The sequence below is a fragment of the Chionomys nivalis genome, chromosome 18 (assembly GCF_950005125.1).
Source record: "Chionomys nivalis chromosome 18, mChiNiv1.1, whole genome shotgun sequence".
Classification (NCBI taxonomy): domain Eukaryota; kingdom Metazoa; phylum Chordata; class Mammalia; order Rodentia; family Cricetidae; genus Chionomys; species Chionomys nivalis.
The window spans coordinates 8,765,360-8,791,729 of NC_080103.1; the positions used below are offsets into that span (position 1 = coordinate 8,765,360).

Consider the following 26,370-nt stretch of genomic DNA (forward strand, 5'->3'; position numbering starts at 1 on the left):
ACGAGCAGAGAAACTGAAGTCTGATGCGATAGCCCACACCTATTGTCTCAGCACATAGGAGACTGACACAGGAGAATAGGGAGGGCAGAGAGAAGGGGAAGAAGTAAGGGAGACTATAGAGTAGATGAAAGATGAATTCAGACCTCCTGACCCCAAGATTATACAGCCAAGAAGAGAAGTCCACTTTTTTTTTAAGATTTATTTATTTATTATGTATACAGTATTGTGTCTGCCTGCAGGCCAGAGGAGGGCACCAGATCTTATTACAGATGGCTGTGAGCCACCATGTGGTTGCTGAGAACTGAACTCAGGACCTTTGGAAGAGCAGGCAGTGCTCTTAACCACTGAGCCATCTCTCCAGCCCCAAAGTCCACTTTTTTTACTCACCAATGTTTTGCAAGAATTTTCCCCAGTAATATAGTTTACATAGCATGTCAGTTAAAACACAAACCACACTGTAAGTTACAGGTCAGACAGAAGGGTCAAGCTGGGCCAAGAACCCCAGTGACAGGGAGGACAGGGCTGGCCCTGCAACAGCTCAAGTCATAAGGACTCATGATTCCCTTTCCTTCAGTGCTCTGAGGACCAACGCCCTGTCGGGAAATTAATTATCCTGCCACCATCGACCCTCAATCTCTTCTTCCACATGGCTCTAGGGAAAGAGATCTAGCAGAAGGCCACACATCTTAGAGCCCAAAGTCGGCCTCAGTGAGTCAGGAAGTGCTTACCTTTAAAGGCCCGCCTCTTCCATCCTTAGCCTGGAGAAGCATTTCCCTTGGGAAAGGGGAGATAGTTGCCTCTCCAACTTTTGAGTTCCAAGGCCGTGTGCTTATAATCGGGACAGAAAAAACAATTGCCTCCTGCAAAGCTGGAGTTCTAAATCAAAGCATGGAAAAGAGGCCAAGGGCCCTAGGCGAACATCTGTCGTTGAGTCATAGCCTGAACAGACTCAGGCTCTAGCTCAACAGCCTGGCTCTGAGGAATGGGAGAGCTTGGATCACACCGGCCCCACACACAACTGCTGCTCAGAGCCAGGGGCCGACTAGAGATGGACACTGCTTTTCCATTCCAGAGGGCGCTAGCCTCCTCTGGTAAAGTACGTCACCCTGTCAAGCAGAGCGTCCTCCCAATGTGGAACACTTCATGTGTGGAACAGCGAACGGCTGACAGTGATTTAAAACAAGGACAAAGCCAGGCGTGGGGTGCACACCTGAAATTCCAGCACTTGGAGCAGGGGCGCTAAGGCAGGAAGATGGCGACTTCGAGGCTAGCCTGAGCTACATAATGAGATCCAAGAGAGACAGAGACAGAGATACAGACAAAGAAAAATGGACAAATCATCTTTGAACCTTAAAAACCTGTCTGGCCTGGAAGTCACTACGTAGACCAGGCTGGCCTTAAACCCACAGAAATCTACCTGCCTCTGCCTCCCAAGTGCTGGGGTTAAAGGTGTACGCCACTTCGCTCTGGGTTCTTCTCCTTTATTTAGTTTGGTAAACTTGTATTTTGAGACGGGTCCTCCTAAGTTGCCGAGGCTGCCCTTACATTTCCAGTCCTCCCGCTACATCACCAGGCAGCTGAGGTTATCCTGCTCCGCGGGGTGAAACAGTGCGTGCTGCCGGGCTCTTTTCTGCTCGGACGGAAAAATGAAAACCTGGAATACGGGCAGCTGTTGTGAAGGCTGGGAACGAACGCTCCCATGAGCTTCTTTTCCCACACCAGGTCTGCAGTCCACGTTTATAGGAGGCTGCATGTCTGGGCAGCTCTTAACGCCCTCATGGCAAAAGTTCTGGAGAGGCAGAACTCGCCTCCCTCCGGCAGCACACAGGAGTTGGCTTAAAACACCGCAAAACACAGGCAATAAAAGTGGCTCAAGTCAGGAGCTTGCCATCTCCTCAGCCCTGACACCTCTAATTGGAAGCTGTCAAGATGCTGAGCGGCTGCCTAGCCACGCTCCAACATCCTGCTTGGGATTTCAGCAGCAGCCCACAGTGGCATACGAAGCAGACGCCAAAGATGCCCCCCAACACTTTATTATTTGTCTAAATAAATCTTAGAGCCTTGCTCTTGATCTCCAGAACGTCTTCTGCCTAGCTCCTATCTGCACGCCACATCTCTGCTCCTCCCTGCGGGAGAGCCTCCCTTTCCTGCAGGCAGCACACTCATTCAGCACCCCCAGCCAGGCCAGTCTTCTTGGCACCCCTGCCAACCCCACCCTGCTTCCAGCCTGTTCATATTCTGGGACAAGCAGTCTGGATATACCTGTGCCAAGCAAGACTGCCAGGGCAAGAGCAACCCGGGAGTCAGGAGACAAACCCAGATGTGGGGTGGAATGTTTCCAGGGCCTTTTGGTGCCCGTGTGGTCAATCAGTTGAGGAAGCAGGAGAAGAAAAGTTACATTCTCAACTGAAAGAAAAAGGGGAACCAGAGGGGCCAGGGAACAGAAGGGTGTTGTTTCCCGTTTCCTTGGCCCAGCAGAGTTTGTGTAAATTCAGCTATGTCTTATTTGGCCCTGCAACCAACTGGCTTCCTGACAGAAGGGGGGGGGGGGGGACCACTATACTAACCCAATGCTATCCAGAGATTGCCAGAAACGAATAAGCCCTTGCAGAGCTGCAGTCAGTCTTTCCAGGGATCTGCTCACCTCTGCAAAGGCTCAGGTTGCTCATGTTCCTCTGCTGTGACTGGCGTCCCTCTGTGCAGGCTCAGGACCCATAACCCTGTGCAGTGCTGTTTCAAATCAGGGCACAGAATGGCTAAGTTCAGGGATCCCACAAGGTCATTGCCCCCAAACGGGGTCAAAGCTAGGGTTAGGTCAAAACGGGGCCTGGTGGCTGTAGCTTTTCTAAATACCACCACCCACACATCGGAGTCTGAGGAGCTGCATCACATCTTTCAGACGGTGACAACAGGGACGCCACCTTCCTTCATCCTCTCCAAGGCGTAGGAGACCAGGCCAGGCCCATGGGGCAAAGAGATGTGTTAGCATAATTTATTGAAGTCACCAGACAATGACTGTGTCACAGACAGGAAAAGAATTTGAAGGGGCATGGAGATTGTGTTCAACACCCTCATTCTGTAGAGACTGAAGTCTCAGGACACTGTAGAGACCACACCAGGCCCTGGGCCTGGTCCTGACACACAGAACCACGCAGACTTAAGGCTCCTGGTTGTGAGCTCAGGAGATTTAAGACTAAGCGGTCCCAGTGGTCCCGCGTTCAGGTGCTGGAGTGCTGCTGAGGCCACTGGGGGACTCTACAGGAGACACGCTGAGCTGCAGGGACACTCAGGACTGGAATTGAAACTGTTCTGGGTGGAGAGGTTAGAAGATCCCACCCCTGCCCCGGAAACAGTCATGATTGCCCTGTTCCCTGGGCAGCACACACTTGGGAACAGACACTAGCCTCCTGAATTATGAACTGACTCAGGAGGAAGAAATGAAAAGCAGCAGCTAGAGGGAAGGAGCCAACAGAATGCTCTCCCCATGTCCAGGTATGCCCAAACACCTCTGCATAAGACGGCAGAACACTGGTCTTAAATCAGCTATGAGATGCAAGCAAAACCAGTAATAACTTAGCAAAAATAAATACAGTGACGGTTTTGCTGGGACTGATGAGGAAATGGTTCTTAGCTCCGGGTCAGGGAGACTGAGGTGTGCCTTTTGGGACACCACAGGGGAAAACCTGAAGACTGGGAGCTTCCACAGAGGAGTGAGGTCGCAAGAACTATTCATGGTCCTTAAGAACCTTCCTGCTAAAACCTGCTCCCTGAAGGTAGATTCCTTTGTCCCTAGAAAAGCAAGGCTATCTAGTTTTGGCTCTCTGGTTAAGACCAGGCCTGGCCAGCTATCCCCCACTGGCTGTCCGTGGGAGGCCCGGAGAGCATGGCACAGGGTGGAGCCAAGCAGAAAAACAAACAGTTTGTTGCTAAGAACTGAGCCTTGTTTGCAGAAGGAACTTCATTCCCTCAGGACACTCTCCAGTCGCTGCACATCTGTGCTTCCAACTTTTGGGGGCTGAGACAAATTTTGTCACTTCTCTGGAGGTGATGAGGGCCTGGCTTCGGGGCAGCTAGACTCCAGTGTACACAGCAGGGAAGCGGTTACCCAGAAAGACAGTAACTGGGAGAAAGAATATTGTCCTGTTCCTGCTAGCAGGAGAATGTCTTCCCAAGGCCTGCAGTGTCCCGAGGAGACAGACGCTTCTGCTCCATCTGCCAGCAAGCAGAAGATAAGAGCTTGGGGCATGAGCCCAAGACCTGGGTCTACCAGGGTTCGGTCGGGAAGTCAGTCGGTATCAACGGCCTACAGAGGTGGTGGGCTTCTCTGCAGGTCTGAGCGACAGCAAGGGCAGCAATCCCAGCATCTCCCGCAGCTCAGGTTTCCACCACTCGGATGAGAGGCATAGGCTTAGGGCTGGGGGGCTTCGATATCCTGACACTGAAGAGAGAGGAGTGAACACTGAGGCCGCGCTACTGCCTCCCACCCCGCAGCCCCTCCCCGGCACCTCTGGAATACCACACCCCAGTGCTGGCTCATCTCCTGAGGTCTACCTGGAGGAGCATCTGTGACACGACATATTTATCTGGTGGCAAGGGTGGCTGATAAGGATGGGTAGTTAAACAACTGAGAGTGGACACAGCTGACATTCTTGATCTTCTTCCTAGACTGGGGCCTTTTTGTGAATCTCTTAGAAACAAAAGACCCTCCTCTAGAAATTTGCAAATATATGTACAAATTTGCAATATGTAAATATTATAAATAAATTTTACATGCACTCTTAGGGTTCATATACCTCCACAAGCCATGCATGGTCCTGGGCTAGAGAGTGGCCTGCCGGATGATCTCAGATTGGAGACTGGGACAGAAGGCTGGGCTTCCATCTTCCTTGCCTCAGCACTGAAGGCTTTACAAAGCTCCTCCTCTCTCCCATCCTGCCTGGGCCCACGCTCAGCATGTACTCACCCGCCCAGGTTCTCGGTCTTGGCGCGGGTCTGTGTGCTGAAGTTACCATGACTGACCTGCTTCTCTATTAGATGCTCCATGCGGTCATGCATCTCCAGGTTCTGAAAGGCGAGCATGGTTACAGTGGGCCTCTCTGGCTTACCACATGCCCCCTTTAATTTGCATGGATGCTCCTGCTAACTCCTTGTCTACCAGCACCTCTCCCTTCATCTTCATCACAAGACATCACTCTCTGCCTCCAATGTTGGCTCCTCACTAAGGCAGTAACACTGCTCACTTCTGGCTTCTCCTCCATATACATTTCCTGTCCAGAATTTGTCTCCAGCTGACATAGTCATATACCTTCATCAACAGCCTAGTTTTTAAATATCTGTAGTTTCTTTGCTCTTGTTTTGACTTCTCCTTTTATTTCTCTGTATGTCTGTGTGAGTGCACACCTCACGTATACAGGTAGGTGCCTTCGGAGTCTAGAAGGAAGTGCCAGATGCCAGGTGCAGAATGTACAGGTGGCTGTGACTTGCCAGATGTGGGTGCTAGGAACTAGACTTAAGTCCAAGCTCTTAACCCCGGAACCATCTCTCTAGTCCTTACAATTTTGTTTTTCTCCAACATATTTTATCTTAACTCTAGACGATACTTTCTCTAAATACCGTTTCCCGTCTGTCTCCCCTAATACAGGGACATCACACAGTGGACTGCAAAGTGATCTGCAGGTGGTCAACAGACGGGAAGGGCTTGGCAGCCAAGTGGAAATGAGACTAGGAAGTCACCCTGATGCTGACTGAGCCCATCACCAGAACTGTGAGGAGATGCTAACTATAGCCCGGCTCCACTGTCAGCGAAGTCCTTATGGTCAAGATGTGCCATGGTGGGTGCTTTGCACCATGATGCTCTGCCCTTCGGCAGGGACAGGTCTTACCACTGTCAGCTGCTCACAATCCAACTGACCATAGAACAACACTCTCAGATACTCCGTACAAAGCAGCTGCTAGATAGAACCAAGCCCCTTCCTGTGCCCAGGCTTCTCCATAACTCAATTCCCTGCTGGGGGCTGTCCCACACACAGACAGACCTCAGCCTGTCCTCTCCCACACACAGACCTCAGCCTATCCTGTTGGGGTTCACCCACACACAGATCTCAGCCTATCCTGTTGGGGCTCTCCCACACACAGACCTTAGCCTATCCTGTTGAAGCTCCTCTATACACAGACCTCAGCCTATCGTGTTGGGGTTCACCCATACACAGACCTCAGCCTATCCTGTTGGGGCTCTCCCATACACAGACCTCAGTCTGTCCTGTTGGGGGCTCTCCCATACACAGACCTCAGCCTCCAAATAGGCAATTTTCTCCTTGAGCTCTTGAATGGTGGCATCCTTGGACTGGATCACAGCTTTTGAATTCTGGAGCTATGAAGACATAAGAAACATGGAGTTTTTTTTCTGCAGAGACTCAGTTCACACTCACCAAACTCCACCGTGGCTAGAGGAAAGCCAACAGAGTCAAAAGGAGAGCTTGCTCCGCTCAAGGCTTCATTGATGTTTCTCTAAGAATGAACACAGAAGCAGGGATAGCAGAGCGAGAAGCGCCATCCTTAAATCCAAAGTGCACAGCAGACGATGCAAAACCTAGTCCTTTGAGTTCTGCAAAGTGCAAATCATTTATTCATTCGTCTAGGAAATATTCTTTGAGTGCTTATCATATCATAGCTGCTGTTCAGGACAATAAGAAATGGCAGAAAACAAGACACATGTAAAAGGAGCTCGCCCGAAGGGAGGAAATGACCTTACGCTAAAGAGGAGAACCTTACGCTAAAGCTCAGGCAGAAGAGTGAAGTCAGGGAGCTGCAGGAGGCACGAGATGGTGATCTTCACAGGTAACTGGTTTGTTAGGACTCCATTTACTCATTTGCCAGAAAAGAGAGCATAGGTGAGAGCAGCCTCTTTCCTTTCCCAGTGGGAAACAAGATGCAAATACAACGTCAGGGAAGGACAGGGGTGCAATACCTGAACTCCATGTGTGCTCCATGCTGCTCACGGGACGCACAGTTTTAAACTCAGCTGCCCAGGGGACAGGTAATGAAAGCACAAGCTTGGGGTGAACACAGGACAGGTAAAATGGGACACCCCCCCTCCTTACCTGCTCTATCATCTGCCGAACTTTCCGCTGCTGGCTCTTGAGCATGTCATCCAAATGGTGGATCTTCTCCCGAAACCCAGCCACTTCCTTTTCAAGAGCAGCAGTCCTGGGGACAAAGACCAGGAGGCGAGGTGAAGTCACACTGCCACCAATTGTGAGCCCCTGTGGCCTCCATGGCCTGCCCTTTAGAGATGTCTAGTCCAAGGACGAGGACGTGTAGGTCATGTGCATGCCACTAGAGGGCAGAGTGTTGTGTTTCGGCTGTTTTATTTTCCCGAGACCATGACCACACTGAAACCTGTCAGGCTAGCTCTGAACTCACAGGTGCTGTCTCGCCTCAGTCTCCCAAGGTGCGAGGATAACAGACACGCATCAGCATGCCTTATCAGAGGCAGGTTTTTTTTTTTTTTAATTAACATTATTATTAAACTTTTTTTTTTTTAAGATTTATTTATTTATTAAGCATACAATGATGTACCGCTGGCAAGGAAGGCACCAGGTCTCATTACAGATGGTTGTGAACCACCATGTGGTTGCTGGGAATTGAACTCAGGACCTCTGGAAGAGCAGCCAGTGCTCTTACCCTCTGAGCCATCTCTCCAGCCCTTAAATTTTTTCAGTATTAAAGTCAGGAGAAAGTTGGCTGCCCTGCGTGTTATAAGTTTCTGATTGCCCCAAAAATTTAAGTAGGGACTAACATTATTCTAAGCAAACAAAATCAAGATCCTCAATAAGAAATATTTGCTCTTATTACATTTTTTAAATTTTTCTAGGAATTTTTTAAAATTCTATGATCAGTAGTGTTTTACCTGCATGTATGTCTGTTGGATCCCCTGGAATTAGAGTTATAGACAGGTGTGAGGGGCCATGTGGTTGCTGGGAATTGAATCCAGGTCCTCTGGAAGAAGTCAGTGCCTGATCCACCTCTCCAGGTCCTCTGTCAATTTTGTTTGTTTGTTTGTTTGTTTGTTTTTTCCAAGACGAGGTTTCTCTGTGTAGACCAGGCTGGCCTTGAACTCACAGAGCTCTGCCTGCCTCTGCCTGAGTGCTGGGATTAGAGGTATGTACCACCTCCATCGGGTGTCCTTAATTCTTTTTTGTTTTTATTCTTAAATGTGTAGCCCAGGCTGGCCTCGAACTCATGATCCTCCTGCCTCTGCCTCCTTCAGCAAATCCTACTGGCGTGTGCCACCACAACTGGCTGTCCTTAATTCTTAACAGAGTATTCCTCAAATCCTTATAAATTTCCAAGCCCAGGAGTGATGGGCCATGTTTCACTATACAGTTTTTGGTCTTGTGTTCCCAGCTCCTGACAAGATGCCTAGAATCTCCAGAAATGCCAAGAGTGTCTTAGGTGCAATAAGGAAGGAAATGTTGGCTGGGGTTTGTAGATGGTTGCAGGATGGGGCTAGTTAAACTTCAATCCTTCTCCAACCTCAGGGGGAGAGACTAACCATGCCTGCACGCTGGACAAAGTGTTCAAAGACCTCCTGGGTACAGAAACGCACAGGCACGCACGTCAAGAGGACAGTGTATGCTAACTCCCCGGGAACAGGCGCGCTGCACTCTGGACCTCACTGCACGTGCTGCTTCATCCATTGTTCACCTGAACCCTTTACAAACCTGACAGCATTGTTTTGTCAGCTCCAGGAGCCACTACAACAAATTCCTGACCTGAGGAAGCAACTGGGAAGCACCCCACCCCATGCATAGGTAATGGCAAGGTGGTACATGGTGGCCTTGAGCATGCTCATTTTGACTGCCAGCTGAAGGGGAGGTAGAACTGAGCCCTTGATTTATGGGGCCCGAATCAACTCTGGATAGTCTTAGACGAGGATTAGATTGTGGGACCCATGATCAATGTCAAGAGAGGTAGAGCCAGGCGGTGGTGGCGCACACCTTTAATCCCAGCACTCGAGAGGCAGAGGCAGGCGGATCTCTGTGAGTTCAAGACCAGCCTGGTCTACAAGAGCTAGTTCCAAGCCGGGCGATGGTGGCGCACGCCTTTAATCCCAGCACTCGGGAGGCAGAGGCAGGCGGATCTCTGTGAGTTCGAGACCAGCCTGGTCTACAGAGCTAGTTCCAGGACAGGCTCCAAAGCCACAGAGAAACCCTGTCTCGAAAAACCAAAAAAAAAAAAAAAAAAAAAAAAAAGAGCTACTTCCAGGACAGGCACCGAAACCAGAGAAACTTTTGTCTCAAAACAACAAAACAAAACAAAATGAGAGAGGTGGAAAGTTGCCTGATGTCGCAATGCTGTGAGCAGAGGGAATTTTCCTTAGTCAGTTTTGAGAATGCCCAGAGGGTCCTGAAGAGCCACAGGCACTGGCTACCCCCAGTTCTGCCTGAAGACAAGTGCACACTGCTGGAAAGTGGGGAGTACTTGGGCTGAGGTGGAGCCACCACGCACCTGCGCCCCATAGCCTTCCTGAAGTCCCACACTCGGTTTCCCACACTAGGGCACGCAGAGGTCAAACACCATTCCAGAGCCTTAGTCTGGGGTTACCTCACGCTTTGTTTCTCTTGTTCTTCTCTTAGTCTGCCCCGAGTATGTCCCACACAGATGAAGAGGGGGGTCAGAACACAGCCACCTCTCAACCCCCAAGGCAGAATGGTTATAGAAATACACCTCACAGGCTTCCGATCCTCATTAGTATTTGCATATGTCCTCTGCATCCTCCCTTACACTTTACCTCTAGATCACTTAGGATACCTAATACAAACGCCACCTAAAACCACTGCTCATTGTTGGTTTGGGGGACCAATGGCAACCATGTAGCACATTATGCCATGTTTGCTTGATGCTCCTGGGAGGCCTGCTTTTCTTAGGGGAGACAGAGAGGGGGTTGGATCTGGGGGAGGGGGAGGTGGGAAGAGGAGAGACTCGGCAAAGGACGGCAGTCAGGATGTAATATATGTGAGAATAGAAAAAAATAATAAAAAGACTTTTCTGATAGGAGAAAAAAATGATGTAGAATATTTATAGCAAAAAAAGACTCAATAATCAGTAGAGACAATTTCCCATTTTTTGCTTTTGTTTTTTTCCCTTGAGACAGGGTCTCACTATGTAGTCCTGGGTGACCTAGATCTTCCTATGTAGACCTTGTTGGCCTCGAATTAATAGAGATCCACCTGTACCTACCTCCTGGGTGCTGGGATGAAAGGCGTGAGCCACCACTCCCAGCTTCAACTGTTCTTCTAAAGTTACTTTGCTATGAACGCAAACCAGAAAGGGCACTACAATAAAAAGATGCCTGAATTTTCCATGCTGGGAAGGTCAAGCCCGGGTTGTTCTAAAGAAGATAAAATACCCCTGTTTTCAGATGGGGGACTGTGACTCTGCTGATCTTGGCCCTTCAGGTAATGTCTGTTGAGCTTGAAAAGGGTCACTTACACAAGGGTGATCAGACCTGAGATCTAACTGTTTTTGTTTATTGTTCATTTATTTTTGAGCCAAACCTTGTTACAATGCCCAGGCTGGCCGAGATCTCATGGTCCTTCCTCCTCTGCCTCTTGAGAGCCTGGGGTAAGCTGGGCGCACGCCTTTAATCCCAGCACTTGGGAGGCAGAGACAGGCGGATCTTTGTGAGTTCGAGGCCAGCCTGGTCTACAAGAGCTAGTTCCAGGACAGGCTCTGTAGCTACAGAGAAACCCTGTCTCGAAAAACCAAAAAAAAAAAAAAAAAAAAAAAGAGAGAGCCTGGGGTAACAGGTACAGACCACACCACTACTGCACTGAGAAAGAGTTTAGTTAGAGACAGAATTCACTCTGCAGCACAAGCTGGCCTTGAACTCACAACAATCCTCCTCAGCCTTCCAAGTGCTGGGATTATGGGCATGTGCCACCATGCCCTGTCAACATCTTATCCGGTCCTGAAGATTCAGGAGGCAGTCTTTCTCTGTGAGTCCTACTGACCTGACACCTCTGAGCCCCTCTCTTCAGAGGACATTTGTCAAACCCTCTAACTTTGGAGGCAGAAAACTCTCAGTAAACCCTACAGGTCTCCAAGGACAGCAGGTAGTTCTTGGTTTCTATCTGAACTGCTTAGAGCAACAGGAAGTCCTCATGGAGCTATCCGTTCTGTCTCTGAAAGACTGGAGAAACTACAGGATCTTCCGGAGCTTCCCATGTGTGTGCTCTAGGAGTGAGAAGCCTGCAGTGGCTCGCAGTGAAACCCCTCTAGTGGAGCTGCGACAGCCGCGCTTCTTCGGCTCTGCCCGACCTTAGCTCTAAAACCATAAAACCCTTTTCTTTAGGTCACTGCCCACATGTTAAATGAGCTCCCCGAAGAAGGCAGCCTTCCGAACAGTATCTGCCTGGGTGGGGCTCCAGCCCACGTGAGCACACTGAGTTGGAACTGGAAGATCTGACCTCAGCGCCAGCTTCCTCCTAGCCCTGGCAGCAGGCTGCACCACCCGCCCTCTCTTTCCTACACCCAACCTTACAGTGAGCAAGGGCCCTTACTTTTCCTTTTCTGCTTGGCAGTCAGCATTCTTGGTCCGCAGCTCCTCTAGGGCCAGCTCCCCTTCCTTGACTCTTGACAGTAAGGCTCGATGCTCCTGGGGGGGGGGGGCACAAAAAAAGGCACATAGCAGGAAAGGACAGCAACAGAATCTGTGCTTGGGGTGAAATGGGTACCCGAACAGCCACTGGGCCTGGGCCTGTTGCCAAAGAGCAGCAAGCCAGGCTGGTTTGCTGGGTGCCCTCCCCTGTCAAGGACAGCCTTTCCCACTTTCAGCAGACAGAAACTTCCCAGCCTCACCCAGCCGCCGTAGGGAGAACTAGGCCTGTGTTGTGTAAACCCACCTGCCAGCCCTGGCAGCCAGTCCTGGGTGAACCAGGTAGAGCGACTGGCTGCTCAGAAGCGTCTCCAGAAACCCAAAGGTAGAGCGACTGGCTGCTCAGAAGCCCAAAGGGGCATCTGTCTGTATAAGAACAGGTCTAGAGTGGGAACGGTTTCTCCTGCAGTGGGAGAAGACGGAGGCTGGATGTCCGACTTTCCATTCTTAAAGTGCTGGAAGGGACGGGAAGCGGGTGTGCATGGCTGCTGGAAAGGGACGCTACTGAGCTATTGAGCTACTGGGAAAAGAAGCCTCGGGTCCATTTCGGCCCCAAACATCACCATTACCGTCTCCATCCCCAACAAGCGCCTCTGTAGCTCCCCGACTTCTGCCGACTTCTGCTCCACTCTGTCCTCTTCTCTCTGAAGGGCCACATTACTCTGCTCTGCCTCTCGCTGATACTGGCTGAGTGTAACCTGTGATGTGTGTTCAAAGGCAGAAGAGAAAAGGTAAACACAGATAAGCCTCAGAAAGAGAACCTGCGGAGGCTTCAGAGCCCTGATGGGACAAAGGAAGCCGCTATGGAGCACGATGTCACTCCCATCTCCACCAGGACTACCATGGAGAGTACCTGGCCCTCACACACGGTCCATCAAGATCCCCTGGCTGACTCCTTCAACACCTCCACAGCCCTCCAGTGCTGACCAAGCTTAACCCAATGCTGTGACTTCCCTGCTCATCAGAAGCAAACAGCCCAGGAGACACACTTCTAGCCGGCCATTTCCCCACATCTCCACCTCTACACCAAGGCCAACATGGTGCCTGCACAGGTGCTGCAATGCAGCATGTAAAATCTGCCTAGCAGATGAGAAGTCTCACAGATATCCCTTCTAAACACCCTCCTAGCCCCGAGCAGGTTTTCAGGTTCTGCATGGCCCTGAGCACAGTGCGAGTTCACGTCGCACAGACCTTCCATATTTCCAAAGAGCCACGGAGTTCCTTGCATGCAGCAAGTTCATTTGGTCCAATATTCGCCCTGGCACAAACAAAGCTAGAGAATGCCAGGGCCCGTGCTACCACCAGGAACTTTCCCATCCATTTCTCTGCTTCCCTTCACCCCAAACGCTTCACTATTTGGTAAAAGAGGATCTAGATAACCTCTGGAGGACCTGGTGAATCAGGGAAGAGAAAGCCCAATGTGGAAGTGTGTGACGGGACCTGTCTGCATAACTCACCTGCCCTAACCAAGAAAATTCACTGCAAATTCCTCCTGAAGCAGGCAGCCAGTAGACCAGGAATCCATACTCCACGACAGGCGATACTTATGAAAATGGTCAGTCTTGCCCTTCATATCCCCAGGTTCAGAAAAGCAGACTGGACAAAAAGTCTTCATCAGGAGAGGTTAAGAAACACCCTCAAAAATGAGTATTAGCCTGAAACAGGCCAGCTTCTTGAGCAGGAGTTTAGAAAAAGGGTTCTCTTCTCAGTACATAAGCACCATGCTCAGACTGATGTGTGCCAGAGCACAGATAACACAGACATGATCTAAACCTCCAATGTCCATCACAGAATCACAAAGATGCAAAAACAAACCTACAAAAACCATCAGGCCCAAAAGGGGGAAACCAAACAAACCAGACTTGTTTTCCAAATCTGTCACAGAGGCTCAGCCTGCCCTGTTCACGCAGGAGGAACCTGACCTAAGGGGCACCTGCTGTACTGGGTGAAGAACTATCCACTATCCCAAACTGCCTGCTGCTGTCTCAGGCCGGCCTTTGGAGCAGCAGGCTCCACCACGGCGTCAAAAATCACAAGCATGTCTGGAATGCCACAACTTCTCAGGGCCTCCCAAGTCCTAAACCTGCTTAGGGCTACAGCTTCAGCCTCCCTTCCTTGTATTTCTTCCAGAGAATAGAGGAAATAGGTGATCATCAAACTGATACATAAATAACCAGATTATCTAAACTGGGTCACAGGACAGAGACTGGGAACTCCTTTACCAAAGGGCTGCTTTGCTCATAAACTGGTCTTAAAATTGCCCTAAGTCAAATTATGTTTAACAGGAAAGTCTGCTTAGAAACCCAGCACTGAGAAACACTAAGTCTCTCTCCCTCTTCTAAACCCACTGTAGCAAGCGCTCACAAGCACCCCACACGGTCGTTCATGAATCCGTCCAACAGAACCTGAAACTAGCTCTAAGGAAAGCTATGTCATGGCTCAGTTTCCTTAACCCCAAGACAAGCCATCACCCTCAGCGCTGTTCTCCTTCATCCTCCATCCTCTTTTCAAAACCCCCCGAGTTTAGGGTCGGTAGATGGCTCAGAAGGTAAAGGTGGCCGCCATCGAGCCTGGAGATTTGAGATTGATGCCAGGGATCTATGTGGTGGAAGGGAAGAACCAACTCCAGCAAAGAGAAACCCAACCTCCATGTATGCACTGTGACAACCACCCACCCACAATATAAAAAAACAACTCTTTTTCTCTATGGAAAAGCTCCCAATGTGCCCACGGCAAACACAATCCTATCATACCACATCTATCTGTGAGCAGTAACAGGTAACCGAAGAGAGACTGCACACAGAATAGACAGAGAGCTGCCCAGGCATTCTATACCCCAAGGATTTTCCACGTTGAACCGAAGACCTTGCACACTCTTACTAGAAAGGGGCTTTTCCTGTTCATAGACTTTGTATTTTTTTTAATCCTCTAAAGCAATCTAGATTATTGGGGGGGGGGGGCGCTGGTGAGATGGCTCAGCAGGGCAAATGTAGTTCAGTCCCCAGGACCCACACGGAAGAAAGAGAAAACTGATTCCTGTAAGCTGTTCTCTGACTTCCATAGGCACGCCAGGACAGCAAAGTGTCCTCTGCTCACTGCACAAATGAATGGCTGGCTGACCAAACAAACAAACAAACAAACACACACAAAATGTTCCTCACCGGTACCATGCCTGCCTAGTGTGCATTCAATCTCCAGGACCACACACACACACACACACACACACACACACACACACACACACACAAATCCAGCACTTGGGAAGGTAAAGAATCAGGAATTTTTCAAAGCCAACCTGGGCTACATGAGATTTGTCTTAAAAACAACCACGGCTGGAGATAGCTCAGCGGATTAGAGAGCTTGCTGCTCTTCCAGAGGATCCAGGCTCAAATCCTACCACCCGTCTGGTAGCTCAGAACCATCTAGAACTCCAGTTCCAGGGGCTCTAATGCTCGCTTCTGACCTCCTCAAGCATCAGGCATGCATGTGGCACACACACATGCAGACAAAACAGCCATACACATAAAATAAAAAAAGAATCAACTATAACAATAATAAAGGTGGCAAAGCCCTGTGTGTCCACCAGCCTGGTTATCTTTTTGACAACCCAGACTTATACACTCAGCCTCCATTTATGAAAGACCTACCTTATGCCGTGTATTACAGCAGACACTGGAGTTCTGTGAACAGGACAGCAACAATGCCTGCCAACAAGGAGCCTCGGAAGCTGTGATTCTTATTATGGTACACACAGCAATGACTTTCGAGTTATCTGTGGACACCATCTGGGAACACTACTCCACTTCAGTAGAACAGAGAATCAAGAGCCAGCCTTCAAGGGCTAGCCATGTGGCCCCGAGGCAGAGCACTGCCTAACAAGCAGAAGGAAGGCATAGGCCTCAGCACAGCAGGGAAAGGAAAAGAAAAGGCCTGACCTTTGAACTGCGGCCAGATGTGGACAGCAAACACTTTAACTAACATTCATGGGAAGCAGAGGCAGACAAGAGGTGAGCAAGGCTTCAAAACATTGCATTGTTGGCTGCTGTCCACCCAGAGAAACGAACTCCACGCTAGGAAAGTCGCTGGCACTTCATCCAGGAGCCAGTCCCACATCTCACCTCGAAAGCCACGCGGTCTGACTGGTGTCGCTGCTCGGCCTCCTGCAGCTTGGCAAGCAATTCCCGCACGGTCTTCTTCAAGTTCTCGACATCTTCGCTCACACAGGTGTCTGCCTAGAACAGGAACAGAGAGAGGGAAGGAAGCTGCCCATCTATGACTTGGTAAGAGAAGGCCGCCTTCCTGCCCAACGCTGGGATTTGCACCACCTGTGGGGACCACCCTCACAAAAGAATGAGCATCACACAGGGTCCACAAAAACATTCTCCCTTAACCCCTAAGGGACTTGGCCAGGCTCAAATCACTCAAGGATTTAGGATAAAGTCATTTTTTAAACACATCAAGGGAATGGCTTCTTTTCAAACGCTTACTTTTTTTTTTAAATGTATCTTGTATGTTGGGGTGGCGGTGTGTGTGTGGACCACTGAACACATACGGAGGTTGGAAGATCACTTGTTGGAGGTGGTTCCCTCCTTCCTTGCTGTGGGTCTCAGAGACTTCAGGGCAATGTTAACTGATCATCTCACTGGCTCGGGAATGACTTCTCAGGGGTGGGGGAGGGGTGCTGTCTTTATGGACGTGCCTTCCTCCCGATTAGACTGCTTTGCTGCTGTTCTGACTTAAGGTCTCATTCTGCAGTCCAGGTTGATCTGGAACTCACCATATACAGCCCAGTCTGACCACAAATTCGTGGCAATCTGGCCTCAGCCTTCCTTCACTAGGATTAAAGGTATGAACCAGTCCTGGGTTCAGAGTAAGGCTCTCTGAGAACAATGACCTTGCTCCCAAGGACGGTGGATATTTGGCTCCCATCACACCGAGGGCAGCCCCAAAGCCCGAGGGCACATCTTTAGCCGTTGCCATGACTCACACAGAATCAGCATGGAAAGGGCTTATTGCTGCATAGGCAGGTTTAGAGAAAAGAGCGAAGCGCGTGGATCTGATGTGATGAAGGAAGGGCGTCTCACTGAGGTGACTGCTAGCTGTCCCTCCCAGACACACCCAGCCGTGGGCTGCTGGTGAGGCTGAGCAGGCGTGCAGGGTCTCGCTCACTTCTGCTACATAACTTCTGAGTCTGACAGACTCTCCCAGGCTTGCACACTAGGAAGCAGCAAGACCTTCATCCTAGCACAGAACTCTCAGCCGGGTGCAGGGAGGCATCCCCTGCCTTTTCATTCTTCCTGGCTCCTGCAGGCCTCCATTTCTAAGTGTGAGAGTGGGGAAGACTCCTCACCACACCCTGCGTCACAGGCTGTCTCCAGAGCTGGCAAGGCAGTACCTGGAGGGGGTTGGAGCTTCTAAGAAGAATATAGGCAGCTATTGCTAGGTGTTACTATAATTATTACCAGTAACTTATTTGTCAAATACAGTGACCCATGGGGAAGGAACAGTCTGGACATTCATTAAGTTACTTTGTCAAGTCCTCGCTAGCCTCACTCAAGCACCTAGGTCAAGAGGAAATACTGCAACAGGCTCCTGGGATACAACCCTGACACATTTACTTCAACAATCTTCTCAGAAGACCTTTTCAATGACATGGAGATTTTTTACATTAATTAAAATATGTCAGAGGCTCAACTCTGTAGCAGGCTGCTTGCTTAACATGTGTAAGAGGTTAAGCACTAGAGAGAGAAAGAGGGGGAAGAAGGGAGAAAGAGAGATTTTATCATGTAATACAATATAAAACAACAATAAAAGATGGTTATAAAACTACTCATGAGAGGAACAAATAACAAACTAGGCTTCAAGCTGACATTGTTCCTCCTGCCTCGGTCTCCCATGTCCTGAAATTACAGGCATGTGCTATCATGTGCCATCATCATGTGCCATCATGTGCCATCATCATGTGCCATCATGTGTCATGCATGGCTCACACATCAGATTTTCTTTCATATAGTAATACAAACAGACCCTAAAAATGAATTTTGAGAAAAATGATTTAAAAGACATAAGTCCATCATGTAAACTGAAATTGCTTTACAGTAATTTTATTTAAAGTCATATAGTATTTTCTAGTTAGTGGGAAAGAAGAAAAAACAGTACAATCAGCGAGAGGCCTTAATGGGCCTCATATGCGGTGAGTAATGGATGAATGTGATTCAATTCTATATGCGAAGGCCAAAGAGCCCAACCCCCAAAAACTGTTCTTGGGGCTAGGTGTGCACTTTAGTGGTAGAGGCCGTGATTGTTGAAGAGACCCAGGTTCAAGCCTCAATATCAAACAGACAGAAGCCCCTAAAAACAAGACAAATAAAGAAAAGCCACCACCACAGAAACAGAAGCAAACAAAGAAATGCAGAGTGCGATGCAATCTCAAAACTGTAACCAAGTATTTGCATGAATGAAAAGGCAGAGAACATTTCACTAAAGTATAACTTTTCCCCTTTGGAGATGAGACTGGACAGAGAGACAGGAAAAGTGAGGGGTCATGGGAAGAGAAAGAAACCCCGTATTTCTGGAATCTGGCGGGGAGACAAAACTGTAAAGACTGATGAAGCCAAGAGTGGTTAGACACACCGGCTTTCCTAAGAGGGGTTAAACAAGGATGCTAACAATAACAAATGAACTGAGCTCACTTTGGGACAAAATGTTTGTAAACATGACCATATTATCGCTCCTCTGTCATCCCAAACACCCACACAATATCCCTCATAAATCTCCTCACAGGAGAGAACCATCTCCTCCCAGCTGTCTTCTGACCTTCACGCACATGTGGGGGCATTCACATGTTCGTGCACACACACACTCGAGTGCACACACACAATAAATAAATGTTAAAAAAAACTATGTTTTAAACCATCTGACAATTTCATTAAAAGAAATTCTTTCAGACTAGAAATAAATCAGCTCATATATTTTTACTTAATTTTTAAACTTAAAACTTAAGTTTTGCTTAGTCTTCAAACCATGCTGTAAATTATGCCCTTCGAGCAGTGTAATCTAGAAAGCCAGTCGATCACAAACCGCCACTGTAAAGACACCTAAGTTGACGCCCCTCTAGTGAAGCCCGTGTGCTGCCGTTTTCCTAAGCTCCCCCTCTTTCGTGGCCCACACGGAATCTGAAACATGTACTATCCCTTACCTTTATTAATAAACTGCCAACTTTGCTTCACTCTGACCTGCCCTAGAGTTAGTGCGGTCAAGAATCTGGCTTTCCTCCTTGTGGCAGTCCCTAAGATGAGGTGAAGCCCTCAGGATGCTCACAGGCTACTGCTGCCACTAATGCAGAGATTAAAACTCCAAAAAGTTTCTCCTTTTACTTTTCTGTTTCTGAATTCCCAGATTTTCTATAGTTAGCATATCTTATTGTGGTGGTTTGAATGTAACTGGCCCCATAAGCTCATAGGGAGTGGCACTACTAGGAGGTGTGGCTTTGAGAGAGTGGGTGTGGCCTTCCCGGAGGAAGTGTGTCACTGAGGGGAAGGCTTTGAGGGCTCATATATGCCCAAGACATGCCCAGTGCCTCAGTCCACTTCCTGTTGCCTTCTGATCAAGATGTAGCCAGCACCATGTCTGCCTGCAGGCCATGTTGATCATGGATTGAACCTCGGAAATTATAAGACGCCACCTCAATTAAATGTTTTCCTTACAAGAGTTGCTGTGGTCATGGTGCCTCTTCATAGCAAGAGAAACCATAACTAAGATACAAGGTAGAAGTCGCATTTTTTAAAAAGCACAGCAGCTGAAGAGACTGAAGCTCTATGAAATAACATGGGAAGACTTAAATAAAACCAGGTGGTGTGGTGCACACCTTTAATTCCAGCACTCAGGTGGCAGAGGCAGGAAGATCTCTGTGAGTTACAGGACAGCCTTGTCTACAGCATGAGTTCCAGGGTCACTACATAGAGAAACACTGTCTCAAAAACAAAAAACAAAAATAAAAACAAAACAAAAGACTTAAATACAAAGCCAGGAGGCTGGGAAAGTGCCTCAGGAGTAAGAGCGCTTACACAGCATACAAGAGGAGAAGTGAACAGAAGTAATGTTTAACATGATCCTGGATTTGAGAAATATAGGTACATGTTTACTTATGCATGTACATCTGTTCATGTATTTAAATGAGTATCCGTGCACAGAAAATAATGGTACTTATGCCAAGAGGTAGTGGCGCATGCACGCATTTAATCCCAGCACTCGGGAGGCAGAGGCAGGCAGATCTCTGTGAGTTCGAGACCAGCCTGGTCTACAAGAGTTAGTTCTAGGACAGGCTCCAAAGCTACACAGAAATCCTGTCTCAGGAAAAGAAAAAAGAAAAAGAAAGAAAAGAATGGTACTCAACTTTAGATAAATATTAGACTCACTTAAAAAGAGTTTTTAAAAAACACGATGCTGGGAGCTGGAGAGCTATTCCAGCTCAGAGGTTATGAGCACTGGCTGCTCTTCAAGAGGTCATAAATTCAATTCCCAGCAACCACATGGTGGCTCAACCATCTAGGATGAGATCTGGTGTCCTCTTCTGGTGTGTAGGCATACATGCAGCCAGAACACTGTATACATAATGAATAAATACAATCTTTAAAAAAACATGATGCTGGCACTACGGAGATGGCTCAGCAGTTAAGAGATCCTCCTGCTCTACCAGAGGATCCAAGCTCAGTTCCCAGCACCCACATGATGGCTCAAAACTGTAACACTAAGTCCAGGGGGATCCAACAACCTCCTCTGCTCTCCAGGGCACCGGGCACACATGTGGTATACATACACACATGCTTGCAAAACACTTATGAACATTTAAAAACAATTGCTCTACATCTCCAGGGATGGGACCCAGGCATCACCTCCTTTAAAGCTCGTAAGTCTCATCCAAGGGGCAGCCAAGCAAAGTCATCCTCTTGGAGGACCCGCCCTCTCCAGTCTGCCGGCAGTGGCTACTCCTAAGCAGTGAGCTTGCAGAACTTCTACTTTTTCTGTCTCTGTTGTTAGATTTTTGTACCAAATGAGGTATGAGGTGGAATGGCCGGGGGCAGGGGATGCTGCCTGCTGGTTAAACTCAGTTCACCATGGTCTCCCCTGCGACTTACCTCAGGTGGGCTGCTGTAGAGAGACGTGGAACCCTGACTGAAGCCATTTGGCTTTTCTAGTACCATCTGTGTAGAGAAGAAAAAATCCAAATTAAAAACAACTGAGCAACCTGGCAAACAATTCTGCTGCATTACATTTCTAAGACGTCAAACCCTACAGAGCAGTGAGGAGGCTCACAGTCTACAGAGCAGTGAGGAGGCCCAGAGTCTACAGAGCAGTGAGGAGGCTCAGGGTCTACAGAGCAGTGAGGAGGCCCACAGTCTACACAGCAGTGAGGAGGCTCACAGTCTACACAGCAGTGAGGAGGCTCACAGTCTACACAGCAGTGAGGAGGCTCACAGTCTACAGAGCAGTGAGGAGGCTCACAGTCTACAGAGCAGTGAGGAGGCCTACAGTCTACAGAGCAGTAAGGAGGCTCAGGGTCTACAGAGCAGTGAGGAGGCTCACAGTCTACAGAGCAGTGAGGAGGCCCACAGTCTACAGAGCAGTGAGGAGGCTCAGGGTCACTTGCCACCAAACCACCCAAGTTCAGTCCCCAAACACCTGGCAGGAGAGAACTGACTCCAGAAATTTGTCCTGACATCCACATGTGTGTCATGGCATGAGTGCATGCATACACACACATACACACACTCAACATGTGTGCAGGTTCACATGCAAAATAAATGTAAAAACATACTTTTTATCTTTTATGGAAGAGAAGGGAAAGGGAGAAGGGAAAGAAATAGGAAAAAGAAGAGAAGGAGGGAGCCTGGGAAGGGAAGATTCCTAGTGCTCCAAGGCAAACAGAAAGTAGAGGGTGGGCTGCAAGATGGCCTTGAAAGGTAACCTGTAGGGTGGGTGAGACAGACCTCAGGCTAAAGCCTGCAGGGACTGGAAAAGGTCTGAGGTGCATCCCTCCCAGGAATACAAGCCACTGCTTGCCAGGCACACTGAGGTTTCCTTTCCATGGAGATTCTGACAAGTTTTGACAAAGACTAACCAAGAGAGGAAAAGCTTTTGCTATCGTTCATCACATGATCTCAACAAGGGGCCTGGGATTGGGGTCTAGCTCTGACTATGCACAAAAATTCTGGTGGCACTCGACAAGGTGCCTCCCACCAGCCAGGTGTTACATCAGGCCTCGATGGTGCTGCCTTCAGCAAAAAAAAAAAAAAAAAAAAAAAAAAAGAAGAAGAAGAAGAAAACCTGGAAACATCCAGCCCAGGAAACCAGTGGAGACAGGGAGGAGCCCTTTTGGCACCAGCAGCTCAGAACAGGGAAGGGGCTGCTGGAGAAAGATCATCTGACCCAAACTCAGGTCTCAGGAGCCAGAGTGAGATGTCAAGAGGAGCTTGCTCTGCTTCTGAGACCACTCCTGTTCTGGAGCTTTGAGAAAGCTGGATAGTAGAATCCCACACTACTCTCCCAGAGAAGATTTACACAGTGTTTGCTCCTAGATTGCTGATGTCTCTGCTTCCTACATCTTGGTCAGGCTAAGGACACAGGGACAGGATGGAGTTTCCTAGCCCAGCGTTGAGATAACTGCATACACAAATAGCAGACTGGATCAAGACTTCCACTTTGGGACTGGAGAAACCCACAAGTCCCAGCACCCCCATGACAGCTCATAACCACCTGTGACTTCAGTCCCAGGGACCTGACACTCTTGGCCTTCTGGAACACTGGGTGCAGACATGGTACATATACACACAGACAGACAAAGACTCATACACATAAAATAAAAATAATAAATGTTAGTTGGGTGTGGTAGTACACACCTTTAATCCTAGCACTTGGGAGCCAGAGGCTAGTGGATCTCTGTGAGTTCCAGGACATCTTGGTCTACATAGTGAGTTCCAAGACAGCTAGGGCTGCATAGAAAAATCTTGTCTCAAAATAAAAAATAAAGTAAAAAAAATACAGAAATAATAAATCTTTATATTAAAAAAAAAAAAGACTTCCATTTCTACTTAGGCTCACCCAAATTCGGCAAGAGCAACTTACAAGAAGTTTGGATACCTAGGTGATTGTCCAAAGCTACATGCTGGAGCCCTACTTCTGTGAGTTCTCAGGAAGCCGGAGCCCCTCTGCACTCTCCCTTCCTGGCCATGCCCGAGAGAGTCAGCACCATTCCCAAGTACCTGGATCTCCTTCCGCTGTAGAGAGTCTCCTGGACTCCTGTCAAGCTTGCTACTTATATCCTCCCGGAGCTTCTGCAGGCAGTTCCTGGCCTGGGGAAAAGAAGGCCAAGACACTTGAGGCTCAGGGCAGGGAAAGCAAACCTTTGGGTCACATCCCCGACCCATACTACTTCAGTCTGGCATTGTGCTACACAGTGGCTGCAGACAGGAATTGTGCTCGGGTAAGGTGACAACCCAGTCTCTCCTGTGCCAACAACAAGATAATCCCCTCCCCTGGCGCACTGGCATGCTGGCTGAAGAGACAAATAAGATGTGGAATCCAGTGGCAAGTGCTAAGGAGGAGACCAGCCAGGCAGGGGCTGGGAAACACTGGGGAAGGTGGCGGACCACACAGCCAAACAGCCATACAGTTGGCCTGGTGAGGGATACTTGATTATTTGTTGATTAATGGATTAGATCCAAAGGTCAAGAATGCTATTTGATAGCACTCGGGAAACAGAGGCCTGCATAAAAAGTTCCAGGACAGCCAGGGCTCCACAGAGATCCTGTCTCAGAAAACAAATAACAAGTAGAAATGAATAAATAATATATAGACATAATATATAGACATAGAGGAGGCCATGGGCACTGCGGTGACACACAAGGAGTAGAAATAAAAGGGAGCCCCCCAGATTTAAGGCTCAGGGACTCTAAGTCCTCCCGCCCTCCCAGGAACAGGGTTCACACCTCCTGGATGTACTGGACCTCACTCTTCAGCTGGTCAATGTTCTTCTCGTGGATCATCTTGTCTCCAGGCCTCCCTTTCAGGTACACCTGCAACGAGGAAGGCACTGTTTAGCTAAGAAACATGCAGCCGCACTCCCAGGAGGAAGGAGCATACTGTGAGCACCAGCTTACCCGGTGACAAATGGTGACTCAGCTCAGAAGAGTTGAAAATGGATTCCCATTACTCCATGTAGGCAGAGCTGGGGACCAGACTCAGGTCTTCATACACGCTAGACAAGCACTACCAACTCAGCTACAGCCCAGCCCCAAAATGTAGTGCTCTTGGACCTATTTAATCTGCTTCTAGGAATTTATCCTAACAACCAAGTCAGCTAAACGACACACAACTATACCAGCACACACTCAACCACACCATGTGACTTGATGGAAAAGTGGCCGGAAGGATGCACGCTGAGCCAGTCACGCAGTCCCCACGAAAAGAGGTCTGGGGAAGGACTGAAGGCTCTGCTTGGCATAGCCTTTTTCAGTGGTGAAACAGCTTTGACTGCTAGCATACATACACTCAGTGGCATCTATGCTCAAACAAGTATTAGACATGGATACAAAAGAAAAGCAGACAAAATGTGCAACAATGGATAATGAATTCAGTAAGTCATAGCGTTCAGTGGAATATTATGCTGCCATTAAAATGCTGATAGGTCTAGACACAGAAGGCGTTACAATGTGTCATTCAGTGTGGGCGGAGGAGATGATGGAACAGCGCTTACTAACATTCTCTTTTTTTAAAAAGTACATGCACATATCAAGGAGGGTATACAGTAAGATGTTTACAACGGTTATCCTGCTAGACTATGAGGTAGCTTCGTCTTCTTCAAGAGACGTGCAATTACTCTGGGTAAGGAAAATAAATAAAGTAATTAAAGGCATCCGTTTGGAAGGGGAGAAGTGAAGCAATGCCTATTTGCAGATGACATAACCTAGCGTAGAGAGCCGTCTACAATCCCCAGGGAACGCCGCCGCTAGAGCTGAAGGACACCACCTCAATGTACAAACAGGTTGTCTTCCTACATCCTAGCAGTCAGCAATCCAAAGATGAAACCTTGGCAGGGGCTGGAGAGTGGTGGCTCAATTGTTAGGAGCCCTTCTCTGAAACCGTGAGGACAAGATTGGGATTCCAGCCCCAGGTAACACACTGGCTTCCCCATAAGTGCTGTGGGCAGAGATGGAAAGGTCTCCAGGGCTCGGGAGCTTCCAGTGTAGCTGAGAAAGGACAGGCCTCAGGGAAAAGGCCAACTGTGACAGAAGACACCCCAAGGCCTCTTTTGGCCTTTGCACACGCATGCAGCACACACATACACACATACCTCTCCCCCAACACGTACACACAAATAAATAAATATAGTAATAAACAAAATTCCATTTGCAGCTGGCTGTGGCAGCACACACTTGTAATTCTAGCACCTGGGAGGTTGAGGCAGGAGTTCCAGGCTAGTCCAAACTACAAAGTGAAATCCTATCTTTTTTTTTTTTTTTTTTTTGGTTTTTCGAGACAGGGTTTCTCTGTAGCTTTGGTGCCCGTCCAGGAACTAGCTCTGTAGACCAGGCTGGTCTCGAACTCCCAGAGATCCGCCTGCTTCTGCCTCCCGAGTGCTGGGATTAAAGGCGTGCACCACCAGTGAAATCCTATCTTAAAAATAAAAATAGGGGTGCTGAAGAGATGGTTCAGAGGTGAAGAGCACGGGCTCAACTCTATATTATGTTCTAAAGTTATTTTTAATTTTTTAAATGCATTTTTAATTTAAAAACTATTTATTTATTTATATGTGCACTGGAGTTTTGCCAGCAAACATGTCTGTCTGTACACCACATGTGTCTGGTACCCTGCAAGGTATTAGATTCCTTGACATGGAAGTTACAAACAATTGTAAGCTACCATGTAGGTTCTAGGACTCAAACCCGGGTCCTTGGGAAGAACACCCTATGCTTTTAACCTCCAAGCCAGTTCCCTAGCCACACATTTTTAAATTTTTAATTATGTGTATTATGTATATCTGTATAGGAGACTGCTATGAGAAATTTGTTTGCACTGAAACTCTGCGACTGCCCATAAAGTTTACTTTGAACCAGAGTGCAAAGTTAGCCACCAGCTGACCAGAATTAGCCATTGGAGAACCCAGGACCCATATAGGGAGACATAGGAAGTAGGAGGGAGTGGCTTAAAAGATTCACAGGCCCTGTTGGATCAGAGAAGTAGAGAAAGAGGAGGCCACTGGTCACTTCTCTACAATCAGGTTTTTATTCCAATATTTAACTCCCGAGTTTTTATTAATAATAGAACAATGTAAGTCTGGAGACTGTGTACATGGGTGCAGTTGGCTGGGGAGGCCAGAAGAGGGCATCAGATTCCCTGGTGAGGAGTAACAGGCAGTTTTGAGTCACCTGACATGGGTGCTGGGAACCCAACTCAGGGTTCTATACAAGCACAGCAAGTGCTTTTAACCACTGAGTCAACTCCCCAGCCTCTAATAAAGATATTTTTAAAAAAGAAAGAAAATTGTTCATGCCCATGCCTGGGGCCAGGCTCGGCCAAAGCCACTGCAAGGATGCACTCTGGTGTTAGAACCACTGCAGGAGACGACCAGGAGCTAGCTAGCATCTCCCTGATCTCTCCAGTCGGTGTATGAGCTGTCAATCACATACCTGCAGGATGAGGGGAGCAGAAAG

General features: G+C 48.4%; 1 protein-coding gene across 2 annotated transcripts in view; it reads right to left on the reverse strand.

The window, feature by feature from the left end:
• Window positions 1-230: 230 nt before the first annotated feature.
• The window catches only part of Tuft1 (tuftelin 1), a 46,633-nt gene continuing 20,493 nt past the window's right edge, over window positions 231-26,370 (reverse strand). For both annotated transcript variants that reach the window (XM_057793736.1, XM_057793735.1), the window contains 10 exons: window positions 23,647-23,733; window positions 22,921-23,010; window positions 20,797-20,862; window positions 15,778-15,891; window positions 12,229-12,357; window positions 11,565-11,659; window positions 7,101-7,206; window positions 6,287-6,370; window positions 4,964-5,064; window positions 231-4,438 (listed from right to left, as the gene is read on the reverse strand). In XM_057793736.1, the coding sequence (XP_057649719.1) occupies window positions 4,375-4,438; window positions 4,964-5,064; window positions 6,287-6,370; window positions 7,101-7,206; window positions 11,565-11,659; window positions 12,229-12,357; window positions 15,778-15,891; window positions 20,797-20,862; window positions 22,921-23,010; window positions 23,647-23,733 (936 nt within the window). In that variant the 3' untranslated portion in view covers window positions 231-4,374. The remainder of the gene's footprint in view (window positions 4,439-4,963; window positions 5,065-6,286; window positions 6,371-7,100; window positions 7,207-11,564; window positions 11,660-12,228; window positions 12,358-15,777; window positions 15,892-20,796; window positions 20,863-22,920; window positions 23,011-23,646; window positions 23,734-26,370) is intronic.